The 14,416-nt window shown below is 45.0% G+C and overlaps 1 protein-coding gene across 3 annotated transcripts in view; it reads left to right on the top strand.

The window, feature by feature from the left end:
* ap2a1 (adaptor related protein complex 2 subunit alpha 1) overlaps nucleotides 1–14,416 on the top strand; it is a 208,665-nt gene that overhangs the window by 156,542 nt on the left and 37,707 nt on the right. Inside the window, exons 14-17 of one of the 3 annotated variants that reach the window (XM_084329591.1) lie at nucleotides 1,322–1,384; nucleotides 1,901–1,972; nucleotides 2,343–2,425; nucleotides 2,579–2,670. In XM_084329591.1, the coding sequence (XP_084185717.1) occupies nucleotides 1,322–1,384; nucleotides 1,901–1,972; nucleotides 2,343–2,425; nucleotides 2,579–2,670 (310 nt within the window). The remainder of the gene's footprint in view (nucleotides 1–1,321; nucleotides 1,385–1,900; nucleotides 1,973–2,342; nucleotides 2,426–2,578; nucleotides 2,671–14,416) is intronic. The other 2 variants (XM_084329592.1, XM_084329593.1) reach the window with 2 other exon arrangements.

The raw sequence follows: 14,416 nt of genomic DNA, 5'->3' as shown, positions 1-14,416 counted from the left end.
TAACGTTAGATTCCTCTTACCGTTCGCCGATGAGACTGGAGGAAAAATATTCCAATTATTTGACGTCTATCTGCTAGATCCATTTCCCGTTTGTATGACTCAATAAACGCCGAAATCATATTGATTATTGCGTTTAGAAAGCGATCCAATGCACTAGAGTGTGTATCTCGACCCACGTTACAATATGTCTCTGGCGGAGGAATTTCCCTGATGCACCGAGCGCCAATTCCGGTTTGGCGTGGAGTGTAACTCGCCCGAAATCCACCAGGCGGCGGTATTGAGAACAGGGTCCAGCTGCGTCCCGGAGGGAGGCTGGATGAATTATGAATGCCATGGCGAAAATTTTTTATATTGATCCCAAAAACGAGTTCCCTCATTGTTGGCGCACAACGCATGGCGGGCAATAACGAGTATACTTGTTGTTGGCGTCCAAAGTGTTAACCTGTTAAAGCCATAATATCACAAAATGTGCCTAAAAGTACATACTCAAGTAAATTAAGTAGTTTCCCACTATTACAGATTCTACCTAAACCGTTTCATAGCCTATTGACTTGTACAAGACTTGTTGCATGTTGTCCGAGGGGATCATTAGCAATCCGCAGGATCCCCCCCCCCGAAGGAGTGCATAGCCAATTAAAATAAGATGCTTAACATTTTAAATGTCAAGGTGTCTCTCCCAACAGTCAATGCAATGCTGATGTTGGGCCTGAATTCCTGAATGGGGGGGGGTTGTCCATCCCCTTGTTTTGTGACGTACTGTACTGTTTGAAAATGTGAGTCCTGTCTTGAAGTACCAAGTCCAAGTCATTTGGCTGGTTTAGTGGCTGTTGTTGTTGCTGTTTGTTAGCCATGCTGCTCATCTGTTTTGTGTAATTTCTCTCTCTGTCTGCTCTCTGTGTTGGTGTAATCTTGTCTGCTCTCTGTGTTGGTGTTATCTTGTCTTCTCTCTGTGTTGGTGTGTAATCTTTTCTGCTCTCTGTGTTGGTGTTATCTTGTCTTCTCTCTGTGTTGGTGTGTAATCTTGTCTGCTCTCTGTTGGTGTAATCTTGTCTGTTCTCTGTGTTGGTGTGTAATCTTGTCTGTTCTGTGTTGGTGTGTAATCTTGTCTGCTCTCTGTGTTGGTGTAATCTTGTTCTCTGTTGATCTTGCTGTGTATGTGACTGTCTCTTTTCTCTTTGCTTCCCCCCCCTCTTTTTCCCCTCTCTCCACTTCCCTCATGTGTGCGTGTGCCTGTGTGTGCATTTGTGCGTCTGGTTTCGACTGTGTATGTGCGTCTGCCTGTCCGTCCTCCTGTCCTCTGTTGTGGTTGGACATTTGGCAGAGAGCTGGAACAGCCCACCGAGACCTCTGACTCCCTATTGGTCGAGGGTCCTGGTGACTCTGAGTAAGGGGCCTAGTGATAGACCACAACGTCACCCAGAAAACTACAAACATGGCTGCTGTAGTCTAAAACACACATCCACATATTTGTGAATATCCACACACAGCCATTTTAAAAGGCTGAAAAAGTAGTTTTTCCTTGCTACATTATAGCCATGTCATTAGTACCATATACTGCGTGGGTTGTTGATTGATGGTATTATTACACTTAATTACTTAAAAGATAACTAAACCACGCTTTTGCTAGCCAGCAAATACTTGTTGTCACTGTGTTGTTGAGTACTTTTTCATTGTGTACATATTTGACATGACTATGCTTTCACTAACCAACTCTTGCCTTTTTTCTCTGTCTCCTCCTCTTCTCTCACGCCTCACCGGTTTGGCCTCCTTCTAAACTCTCCATCACGCCGTCTACATTCACCATTTTGCCACCCAATCCTCGTTCTCCTGCCTTTTTCTTTTGGAACCATCATTCCTCTCTCACTATCTATCCTTCCATCCTTCCATCTTACGGTCTCAGCTCTGCTCCCACTTCTGCGTCTTCTGAGGACCCCGCCCCCCCCCTGCCTGAGGCAGACGAGCTTCTGAACAAGTAAGGGCTCTCTCTCGCTCTTTCTCTCCCTTCCCCCCCTCCCCTGGGCCGTGCAAGCTTGTGTTGGGCATCTAATCTTATCTATCCCAGCTCCCAAGTAAAAGGTAACGTTTAACTGTACATACATTCTGTTTTTCCACCCCAATTGGTGTACTTTTTGTACTTGTTAAGTCATGACAAAGAGTCAGTTATTATCAGATTCCTCGTGCCCTTCCTCGTGCCCATTTTCTATCAGGTTTTGCTATCATCCAGTTTCACACTTTTTTTCTTTCTTCTAAGTGGAAGTCCCTAATAAGCCTTCTATCATTATAACTCCTCTTTACCCCCATTCCCTCTCCCACTCCCTCTTTTGCCTCTTCTGCCTCCTCAGGTTTGTGTGCAAGAACAACGGGGTGCTGTTTGAGAACCAGCTGTTGCAGATTGGGATCAAGTCAGAATATCGGCAGAACCTGGGTGAGTTTTTCTCAAGCCCCCACCCCTCTGGGAGTGTCAATTAGTGACTGGGCAAGGCACTGACCTTTTATTTATTTATTTATGGTTATATCTGTGATGTCGTCACATGTTTTCTTTTGTATGTGTGTGCGTGTCTCTGTGTCTCTGTCTCAGGGAGGATGTACTTGTTCTACGGTAATAAGACATCGGCGCAGTTCGCCAGTTTCACTACAACGGTCACCTGCCCTGGAGAGCTACAGTCTGATATCCTTCTACACACACACCTTCTGTATATGTGTCCCTGACCAGCGATTGTGGCCACATGTGTCCATTTTCATTTTTTACATATTGTGAAAGTACAGAATGTGAGCTTTCAAATGATTGTCATGCGTTGAAATCTGAGAATGTTTGGAGATGATGTGCTAATTTAAATCTTGTAAAGCAGTCTTTTTTTTCTTGAACATTTAAGCAGAGAAATAGCCTCTCAAAGGCAGGCCAGATTTTAACACGTCTGCCAGTTTAGGCTGGGCGTGGACAATACCCCCAGCCTCCTCTCACCTGAATATCGTGTGAAACACACTAACTATAATCATAGTTACATAGTGATGAGAGCACTAACTATAATCATAGTGAGATACTGGTGAGAGCACTAACTATAATCATAGTTTGTAGCAACCCTGTGAGAGTGATGGATGGACTCCTTTACTGGTGTTTCATGAATGTTTATTTCAATTCACAACGTAAGAGCTGAAGTGAAAAGACAGAGAAAGACAAAGAAAAGATACTCAGAAATATATACATTATATGCATTAGTGCCACATTCACATTGTTCAATAAGCTAACATAACACTTGACACAAATGGCTTCCAATAACAGTGACATAGCCAATACATTAAATGAATACAAATATAAAGTAAACAGCCCATATCAATAAATAGGACAAATAGACATCCCAGTACCTTGTCCTCTCTCTCTCCAACAGGGGCTGAACCATAACCCACATGAAAGTCTTCTTTTCCAGATCTACAATCAAACAAAACTCTTAAAATGCTGGTACTCTGGACCTTATTAAATGTGTAGACAAGCTAGGAATTTGCAATGACCAAGTTAGCTAGAAAACAACGTATTTTCACAGTAGTAGGAATAACTTTAAGTTGTCAAAACACAAACAAAAGTGAATTCAAAACAACATTAAAACCATAGAAAGTGCACAGCAGTTACCTTGTAGACCATTTCCATATAACAAAAGAATACAGAAGAAATTCACGGAGAACTCTATTTCCTTGTAACGTTCATTTGGACCGTAAAGCTGAGCTCATGCTCGCGGTATCTGCTTCCGGTTAGCTACTTCCGGTTTGGCGGTGCTTCAAAATAAAGGTTCCCTATCACACACAAACTGAATGACGCTACCTGGAGGGTCGTTTACACTCCCACCAATCAGGAGTGGTTTATATTACACTGTAAATCCGACTGATTCCATAATAAGGAATAACCTAGTTGGCCTGTAACCCCAGGTAGGGAGGCTTAGGGGGTGCTACCACTTGCCCAAAGTGGACCCCCAGACCAGTGGATGGAAGGAGTCATCTTACTTCTCCATTCTAGTTCATTACGGACTAGCCACTGCCGCTAATTCTATATGATCTCTGATTATTCGAGAGGTTAGTGAGTTAGATTTATTCTTGTGGACGCGTCTCTGAATGCGTGCGATAGCTCGAGTAGCGAGTGACCAAGAAGAAAACGTAGACAAGTGATCAACTATAGTGCTTTGCTCCTTGGTCATTGTGCTAAGTGCAAAGCACTTCTGACTTCCCTCATGTATCCCAAGACTACTTTCGAATCAGTCCAGAAGAACTCCTCAGCACCAGGAGAGCCAAATTCCTCTTTGAGCAGAACCGGTGCCACAAACCCGAGGGGGTCGTACAGGGAGGCTACTGTTGACAGGATGCCGCGGCGTGTAGGAGGCTGTTCTTTAAGGTTGACGTTGAGACAGAAGTTGTCAGACTCTGTGTCCCATTGAATCCCGAGAGCTCTTTCAAGTGGCAGCTCATCAAAGGTGAGGCGCATGCACTTTACGTTGGTTGCTCGTTCAGAGAGCAGGATACTCTCGAGGACATCTCTGTTGTTTGACACAAACTTATGTAGACGGAGGCCACCTGTGGCACAGAGTTTGCGTGCTTCTTTGGCTAACTGAATTGCACTCGTGTTTTCAACACTTGTGACCCTGTCGTCCACGTAAAAGTCTCTCATGATGAATCGTGATCTGTGCGGGTAGGTGTGTGCCTTCTCCTTAGCTAAGTGCTTTAGTTCGTAGTTGGCACACCCTGGCGAGGAGGCCGCACCGAACAGATGCACCTTCATGCGGAACTCCCTGGGCGGTGAGTTCAGGTCTCCTTGCTTCCACCAGAGAAAGCGCAAGTAGTCTCGATCAGCTTCCTGAACGTGAAATTTTTCAACGTCGCACATCAGAGCAACTGGGTGCTGGCGAAAGCGGATGAGCACTCCACTCAAGTTGTTCAACATGTCGGGCCCAGAAAGGAGGTGGTCATTGAGGCTTGTTCCTTTGTAACTTGCTGAGCAGTCAAACACAATATGAAGTTTGTCGGGTTTCTTTGCGTGAACGACGCCGTGATGGGGAATGTACCACCTTTCGCCTTCTCTCCCACCATCTTCGACTGGTTCTGCGCCCCCCTTTCCAATAACCTCTTCCATGAACTTGACGTATTTCTTCTTGTACCCTTCGTCGCGCTGCAGTTTCCTTTTAAGGTGAATCAGGGCTGAGTTCTTATTGTTGGGGAGTCTGTTTTTGAAGGGCAGGGGCATTTCGTAATGGCCTTGTTTGGGTTTCCGTATTCCTTCATCCATCCCTTTCAGAAACGTGATGTCATCTTGAGACACTGGTTTTCCGTCTTCACTGCCGTCCTTAAAGTCTGACTCTAGAATGCGGATAACATCGGCCGGTGTGGCCGGGGGTAGCTCTTTAACTGTGGTTCTGTGGCACATGCGACTGGTGCTCAACGAATCCTGGCTTTGAGCTGAGGGCCCCACGATACTCCACCCTAGATCTGTCCGTACAGCGTATGGTTCCTCATCTGCTCCGAGGATGACTTGCCTTGGAGCCATGGCTCTCGAGCAATTATAACCTATGAGAAGACCCACTTCGCAGTCTTTTAGTGTTTGAATTTCGTCTGCTATTCCTGCTAGATGACTCCATTTCTTAGCCGTCTTACAAGTGGGGATGTGTGCACGGTTTACGGGTATGCAGTCCTTAGTGTAGGCCACTGGAAGATCGACTTGAGTGGCAGAGCTATATCCTCTTACACGAAGGCCGCAGACTCTCTCACTTGTGAGAATTGTGTCCTTTCCGCTCATGGTTGTCAGCTTCAGTTTAACTGGATGCTTGTCTGCATTAAGACCGTCACTCACCTCTTGGTCGATAAATGTAGTATCGCTTTGAGTGTCGAGAAGAGCGTAGACAAGTCTCTCCATAGTTGGGTTACTTTTGGAGGAAACCCATACTGGTAGAATCATTGAAGTGCTGGATGAGCCTCCAACTGCTACACTGAGGGATCTTGCCTCAGGGTCTTGATCTGATTCTGTATCAGGTGCAGGCCTTTCTTCTCTTTGATAGTTGTTATCATGGAGGGCTGTAGGATGTTTTCTCTTGCAGGTGTCACAGGAGTGACGATGGCGACAGTCTTTCGCATTGTGTCCTGGCTTTAGACATCCATAGCATAGTCTCTTCTCCTTTATGAAGTTGCGTCGCTCATCCAGTGACATCTCTGTGAATCTTTCACATGCATGGAGCTGGTGTCCGTCATCTTCACACTGAATGCATGGAGCCATAGTCCTAAACTTCCGGTTCTCATTGTCAGTGTCTGCTTGAGTGGCAAGAACGCTGGCGTTGTTTCGCTTAGAGTCTCTGACATTTCCTTTATCGGCACTAGTGGCTGATGAGTGTAGAGCTTGGAAAGACGTGATTGGATTGCAGGCAATCTCCGCTTCAGTTGACATGAATTTTGTGAAGTCCTCGAAAGTTGGAAATTCTTGACGTTCATTCAAGCGTTTTGTGACTTGACGGTTCCACTGAGCGGCTGCCCAGTCTGGCAGTTTGTAAATAAGCTTTCGGTTCTCCTCACAGTCGTTGAGTATGTCAAGACCCTTGACATGAGGAATGGCATCCCGACAGGTATTGAGAAAATCAGAGAAACTCCTGAGTCCCTCTGCATCCTTAGGCTGAATCCTCGGCCAGTTGGATAGCTTCTCTCTGAATGATCTCTGAATGGCAAATGGCTGGCCAAAGCGATGATTCAGCTTATCCCAGGCGTCTTTGTAGGCTTCCTTGTCGTTACGATAGAACGTGCCATCTAGAGCCTGGCGTGCTGGGCCACCAACATACTTCTTCAAGTAGTAGAGTTTTTCAGCTGGGGTTATTGCTCTTTGGTCGATGAGTGAGGTAAACGTTGTCTTCCATTCGATGAACTGTATAGGATCACCATTGAAAACGAATGGCTCTGGTGCAGGAAGCCTACTCAAGGCTATGCTGTCATGGAAGACCTGTGCGAGAGCAGTGATGTCAGAATGAGAGGTTGGTGCAGCATGAGATGGAAAGAGTGTGGCAGCAGGTGTGTTCCTCATCTCTGTATTGCTTTCATTGATGTGTTCGGCAGCTTCATGTCTGATCTGATCGTCGTAGACCTTTAGTTTGGCTTGGGCTGCGAACACTTCCTTCTTGGCCTGCAGTCGCTCCAACTCACGCCGTTGTACCTCCAGAGCCTTTCGTTGTTGTTCCTCTAGTTCGCGTATAACTTCCCTTTGTTTTTCCTCTACTTGCATCATCTGATAGGTGGCTTCCTTTTCGGCTAGTTCAGCCGCTGCCTCCACACGCTTCGTTGTTATTATAGACGAGCCTTGTACAGACCTGCTGCTCTGAGTTAATGCAGAGACGTCAGAGGCAGCTCCATAGACCGACCTTGCGTAGTCATGGCGACGCAGTTCATGAAGTCGGCTCCTTTCCCGTTGGACATTGAAATCGTCTTCTGTACCTATGGTTCTATCATGAGCGATGTTGACTAATTCCCTGGTTACTGTCTCGCACGTATCCACTCGTCGTCTTATGTCATTGGGGGGCGCGGTGAGACCTCTGATTTCGACATACATCATACAAACGTCCGTCTTAGACATATTTAGTTTGTCGATGAGAGTCCAGAGCTCCTCCTCTGACATGTATGTCTTCATCTCGTGTCTTGCCTTGCAAATGTCGCGCTTCCATTTTTCATACAGGTACAGCAGTCTTTTCTCCCTTTTGCATGCTTCTTCCTCTTGGTGCGCACGCATCCTTTCTGTTGGGCGCGGTGTACGGTGGGAGCGTCGGAGACCTTCAGTTAGGTCATCCTCTTCCTCAGGGATGTCAGTGGGACCTTTTTCCTCTTCACTAGCTTCCTTCTGTGGGTTTTCAGACTCTTCCAACCCTAGGCCTACCTCTGTATGATGCTCTTCTCCTAAGCCTTTGACCTCATCTGGGGAGCTAGTTTCCTTATATAACCCTCCTTTCCCTTCTAAGGATGCCATGATGAGCTAATTATTGCACCTTTCAACGTTAGAATAAAGTGAATGTGGTTGCGCCTTCATACAGAGCAGCATAGACATGGACGGAGAAATAGCACAGCATACACTTTGAATGGTAAATTAGGGCCAATAACCAGCATTGAATGTGTTATCTAGGGCATTTACATCAGTGTTCATGCCAAAGCAATGACTAGAATACACACAATAACAAAGGAAGCTCTACATGAAGTGTGCATTTTTAAAACAAAAAAGGTAATTAATTATCAGGTCTATAGTAAGGTAATGAAACGGTTCCTTCTCTTAACAACTCAAGTGAGGGTGAAGTTCAGTGCAGGGTCCGGGAGACGAATATCCGATGTTCCACTTCACCATAGAGTAAGCTCTTACTGTAGCAACCCTGGGAGAGTGATGGATGGACTCCTTTACTGGTGTTTCATGAATGTTTATTTCAATTCACAACGTAAGAGCTGAAGTGAAAAGACAGAGAAAGACAAAGAAAAGATACTCAGAAATATATACATTATATACATTAGTGCCACATTCACATTGTTCAATAAGCTAACATAACACTTGACACAAATGGCTTCCAATAACAGTGACATAGCCAATACATTAAATGAATACAAATATAAAGTAAACAGCCCATATCAATAAATAGGACAAATAGACATCCCAGTACCTTGTCCTCTCTCTCTCCAACAGGGGCTTAACCATAACCCACATGAAAGTCTTCTTTTCCAGATCTACAATCAAACAAAACTCTTAAAATGCTGGTACTCTGGACCTTATTAAATGTGTAGACAAGCTAGGAATTTGCAATGACCAAGTTAGCTAGAAAACAACGTATTTTCACAGTAGTAGGAATAACTTTAAGTTGTCAAAACACAAACAAAAGTGAATTCAAAACAACATTAAAACCATAGAAAGTGCACAGCAGTTACCTTGTAGACCATTTCCATATAACAAAAGAATACAGAAGAAATTCACGGAGAACTCTATTTCCTTGTAACGTTCATTTGGACCGTAAAGCTGAGCTCATGCTCGCGGTATCTGCTTCCGGTTAGCTACTTCCGGTTTGGCGGTGCTTCAAAATAAAGGTTCCCTATCACACACAAACTGAATGACGCTACCTGGAGGGTCGTTTACATAGTTACATAGTGATGAGAGCACTAACTATAATCAGTTACATACTGGTGAGAGCACTAACTATAATCAGTTACATAGTGGTGAGAGCACTAACTGTAATCAGTTACATAGTGGTGAGAGCACTAACTATAATCAGTTACATAGTGGTGAGAGCACTAACTATAATCAGTTACATAGTGGTGAGAGCACTAACTATAATCATAGTGAGGGTTTCCATTAGAAAGAATTTGTGCCAGTCTCCTCCGTGTCCTGGAAGATTTCAATCTCCCGGACAAATGGGAGAAATTCCGGTCAGAGTTTATTGAGCTTAAAAACAATTGATGACGCAAATAACGTTCTGATTAACAAAGGCATTCGTTTTGTGGCATTAACGTTACCTAGATTTATCAACATTCATATTGTTAGATCCTGATCAAACTGGCCAGTATCACGTCTTCATCTGTTTTGGCTCTCCATCCAATTCCTCTGCGTTGTGTCATTTTAATGGTCCTGACGTCTCTCCGACACTGGCTGATAAGATCCTTATCTCCCCCGTTAGTACAATCCGCAAACCATAATAATTCTCCACCTCCGTAAGAATTCGACACTCCGACACCGTGAAATACCTTATGAGGAAAAGCGTTGTTTTATTGCTATAAACAGAAACCTCAGCTCAGATGTTAACAGATTGTATTGTCCTTGAAGAGTCTATTCTAATGATCTTTCGGTGTGTTCAGTCTATCTAATGATCTTTCAGTCCAGTCTATTGTCCCTCTGTCTCTCAGTCCAACATTCTCCCCCCCCCCCCCCTCCTCTGTGATAAGAGGATTGAGAGAGTCTCTCCTGGTTTCTTCCCTCTTAGTCTCAGCCAGATTTTAGTCTGCCCTACCCGGAACCACTGTCAGCTTTATAGGATCTTCGTCATAACTATGATAGCCCACCCCTTTCTGGTTGTCATGTGCCGCGTTGTCATGACAACTGCGTTAATAACCTTTCACACCATTAAACGTTTCATTCACTGTTGCATTAAAGAGGTCACCCTTCTCCCTCGCTCTGTGCCTACAGTACACTCGCTCTTATCAATTTGTTCTTGCAAGGAATGCAAAACATTCGGCTGGCTGCTAAACATTCTGCTGGCTACTGCCTCTGAACCGCTTCTTCTATCACCGTCTTCCATGCACATTTCGATCTCACCGTTTTAGCTGTGATCATCTCCCCCCAATCTATACATCACATACATTGAAAAAGCACCCCAAATCCTTCAATATGTACATGTATCATACACTGAAAGCGAGCGGCGCAAGCACACACACACACACTGGTTGTCGCGTAAATAACGTTCTGATTAACAACGGTATTCGTTTTGTGGCATTCACATTACCTAGATTTATCAATAGCAATAGTAAATTTAGACTAGAATAAGTAAAATGAACTTACTGTCTCGAAAAAGTTACCGCAGGTCAGTGTTGTTGAGTCAAGTTTACTCTCGTGTAGAGCTAAAGCAATGGCCGACTTTCAGAAACTGAAAAAGCAAATAGCCACTTCCCATTGGTGGGGAGCACAGCAGAGGCGGGTGAAAGCGCTGTAAACTCGGAACAATCTCGCCTTCTGGTTGGTTGCATTTGCCTGCTTTCTAAAAATCGTGAGAATTTGCCTTTCCATTCGGGCCTGAATGCGTGCAGGACATTATGACCTGAGAGATTTAAATATGTCGGACTTCAACAGATTTTCAACAGAGATACTGGTGAGAGCACTAACTATAATCATTTACATTTAGTCATTTAGCTGACGCTTTTATCCAAAGTGACTTACAAGTTCTGTATGACAAGTCATCAGGAAGGGCACAACTCTATCAGCTGAGTAACAATGTTCATCAAACTGTTGAGTGCTACAGTGTAGGTTTGTTTATTAGGACAAGTGCATGACAGTTAGGTTAGTTAGGGTTAGACTTTATTTTTTTATTATTATTTCAGATAGTGGTTGAAGAAGTGCGTCTTTAGTCGACGGCGAAAGATTGGACGGGTTTCGGCTGTCCTAACTGGGATGGGTAGTTCATTCCACCATTGTGGGGCAAGGACTGAGAAAAGGCAGGTTATCCTTGATGACCCTCCCGGAGCTCAGATAGGAGTGGGTCTGAGACGGCCAGAAGATGCAGAGCGTAGGGGTCTTGAGGGTGTGTAGTTAGAGACCATTGACCGGAGGTAGGCGGGAGCTGTTCCCTTTGCCGCACCAGGTCGAGGGCCTTATTATATGTAAGTATAATCATAGTTACATAGTGATGAGAGCACTAACTATAATCATAGTTAGATAGTGGTGAGAGCACTAACTATAATCATAGTGAGATACTGGTGAGAGCACTAACTATAATCATAGTTACATAGTAATGAGAGCACTAACTATAATCATAGTTGGATAGTGGTGAGAGCACTAACCAATCACAGTTACATAGTGGTGAGAGCACTAACTATAATCATAGTTACATAGTGATGAGAGCACTAGGGCTGTCCCCGACTAAGGATTTGGATGGTCGACTAGGATTGGACAAAATTTGCCGTTAGTCGACTATTGGTCGACTTAAAAAAAAATAAAAAAATAAACGTATAATATTTTTAATTATTTAAATATATATATATATATATTTTTTTTGTATCATTCCATTTGGGCTGTGGGGGTGCTTAATGTCTGAAGGAGTCGACTGAAGGCTTCTTGTCCTCTGCAAAAGCATGCAATTGGTCCACTGATGGATACATCTTGATATTTGTCTAGTATAGTGTGTTCATTAGATGGGTGAAATCCTCTTTCAGTGCCTCTGTGCCTGTTTTCGTAGGCAGTTAGCCTCTGGTATGCGTGCCATTAGCGTTAGCCACGCTTCTATGCCTCTTTTCTTTTGAAAAAAATGATAAAAAAAAATATATTTTTTATTATTTATTTTTTATTTTTATATATTCGACTAAGAGGTTGGCCAGTCGACTACGGCCAATTTCGACCAATTAGTCGACTAATCGATTAATAGGGGTCAGCCCTAGAGAGCACTAACTATAATCATAGTTACATAGTGATGAGAGCACTAACTATTATCAGTTACATAGTGGTGAGAGCACTAACTATAATCATAGTAAGATACTGGTGAGAGCACTAACTATAATCATAGTTACATAGTGATGAGAGCACTAACTATAATCATAGTTAGATAGTGGTGAGAGCACCAACTATAATAGTGAGATACTGGTGAGAGCACTAACTATAATCATAGTTATATAGTCGTACTGGCGAATCGCGTCCTGCTCTTCGCCATCGAGATATACCTCATCTCCAGTACCTACTGTACTTCATTAACGAATAAACAAATGCACCCAGCATCTGACCAGGCCCCGCCCTAGTGACGTACTATAAAGCACTAGGCGTGGTCACCACTCGCCCTTCCTCTATTTCGTTTCCATCATGGCGGATGCTTGCACCCTGTGAACTAGTGTAATAAAGTTTAGAGAAATTGCGCAATGTTGAGTGTTTACCGGAGATTTGCCAACCCCTGGAATCTTCGCGGCATGTTCCAACGACACGTCGGGTCTATCCTGGTGTTTCCTCGTCTTGTGGCAGCAGATCGAGGGACAGCGTGCGAGGTTTGGCTATCGAGCCGACTCGTACACAGGTAGGCTCTGTCATCGGGCATTAACGCTGGTGTTAGTAATGCTGCTGGTTGTTTTGTTACACAACCGAGTTGTGTGTCGGCGCCAGCGGTGGGATGTCTGGGTGAACGTCCCTCTGAGTTGGATGTTTTCCAGGCGATCTTGGAGCGCGCTGCTAACACTAATGCTATAGTGCTTGGTCACTGTTTTAATGTTCCCCGCCGTGGGATGTCACTGCTTTTCCCTCCTCTTAACCGGTTCATTGATGGTCAGTCGGTAGCTAATGTGGGGGGTTTTGCTGAGTCTTATTTACCCTTTTTACGGGTGAATGGGTTGACAACAGGGCGCAGGGCGGGTGTGCCGTGGCTAGAGAGCCAGGTAGCATCGATCCTGTGCCTGGCGGGGGTTGAACGGTGTCTCACCCGGAAGCCGACGCTTGAGAGCAGGTCGGCCCGGCAGGTGGCAGTATGGACTGATGAGAGTTATACTGCTACAGGATGGAATTTAGCGGCGGCCAGTGTTGTGGCTCAGCTGACTGTTTTTCTGTCCACATTAGCGTCGGGTAGTGGGGCTACAGGACCAGCCGACGCTGAAAACATTTTGCATGTTTTTGGTGTTATAGAGATATATAGAGATCTTGACTCAGTCGCAAGCTATAACTGCGGGGAGGATTAGGATGCTATCAACGCTTGTTAATAGGCATTTCTGGTTGGAGCAGTCTCCTCTTGGGGAGGAAGAAAGGTTTCTTCTCCTCACGGCTCCTCTTTCCGCTGAAGGACTCTTTGGTCGTTCTGCGGAGACGCGGGCGGTTGTTGACCTAGGTCCCACACCGCCTCACGCTATGCAGCCAGAGGTTGGAGCACGGCCTCGTCAGCGACTGTGGCGAGGCCCTCGACAGGCGGCCATGTTTCCCCCGCCAGTGGTACCCTGGGCGTCGAGTCAACAGGTGTCCACAAGGCCGACAGCCTTGGCGGCCGAGGGATCGGCCATGTTGGATGTGCTCGGCTTGGAATATACAAGCCGTCGCCGTCCTGCCGCGAGCAGCCCGCTCCCCGATCACTCCCCTCCCCCGTCACCAGCGGAAAAGGGGCTCTGATAGTTTTCCTTTGGCTGCGGGCCGCGAGCCTTCATTGAAGCGCATGCGGCCCCACGTTTCGCTTCAACGACTTTGCTGAGCGTCCTGCTCTTAGCGTGCCCTGAGGTCCCTTGGGAAACTTTTCTGATGGAAACTGTTTTCCGAGGAAGGGCGAGTGGTGACCACGCCTAGTGCTTTATAGTATGTCACTAGGGCGGGGCCTGGTCAGATGCTGGGTGCATTTGTTTATTCGTTAATGAAGTACAGTAGGTACTGGAGATGAGGTATATCTCGATGGCGAAGAGCAGGACGCTCAGCCAGTACTCGTATAACTAGGTTATATACATAACCTATCGTTACATAGTGATGAGAGCACTAACTATAATCATAGTTAGATAGTGGTGAGAGCACAGTTACATAGTGGTGAGAGCACTAACTATAATCATAGTTACATGGTGGTGAGAGCACTCTATAATCACAGTTACATAGTTTCAAGTTTCAAGTTTCTTTAATAGTTGTCATACAGAAGTACAGAATACTTTCATACAAAATGCTTCTTACTGTTACGCTCCAGAGACTGTGCTAGACAAGATAGTATCAAATAACATAGTATAGCATGTA

The sequence above is a fragment of the Notolepis coatsorum genome (assembly GCF_963971535.1).
Source record: "Notolepis coatsorum genome assembly, chromosome: 14".
NCBI classification, from domain to species: domain Eukaryota; kingdom Metazoa; phylum Chordata; class Actinopteri; order Aulopiformes; family Paralepididae; genus Notolepis; species Notolepis coatsorum.
The sequence above is the reverse complement of the archived record's forward strand: the minus strand, read 5'-3'. Positions and strand labels throughout refer to the sequence as shown.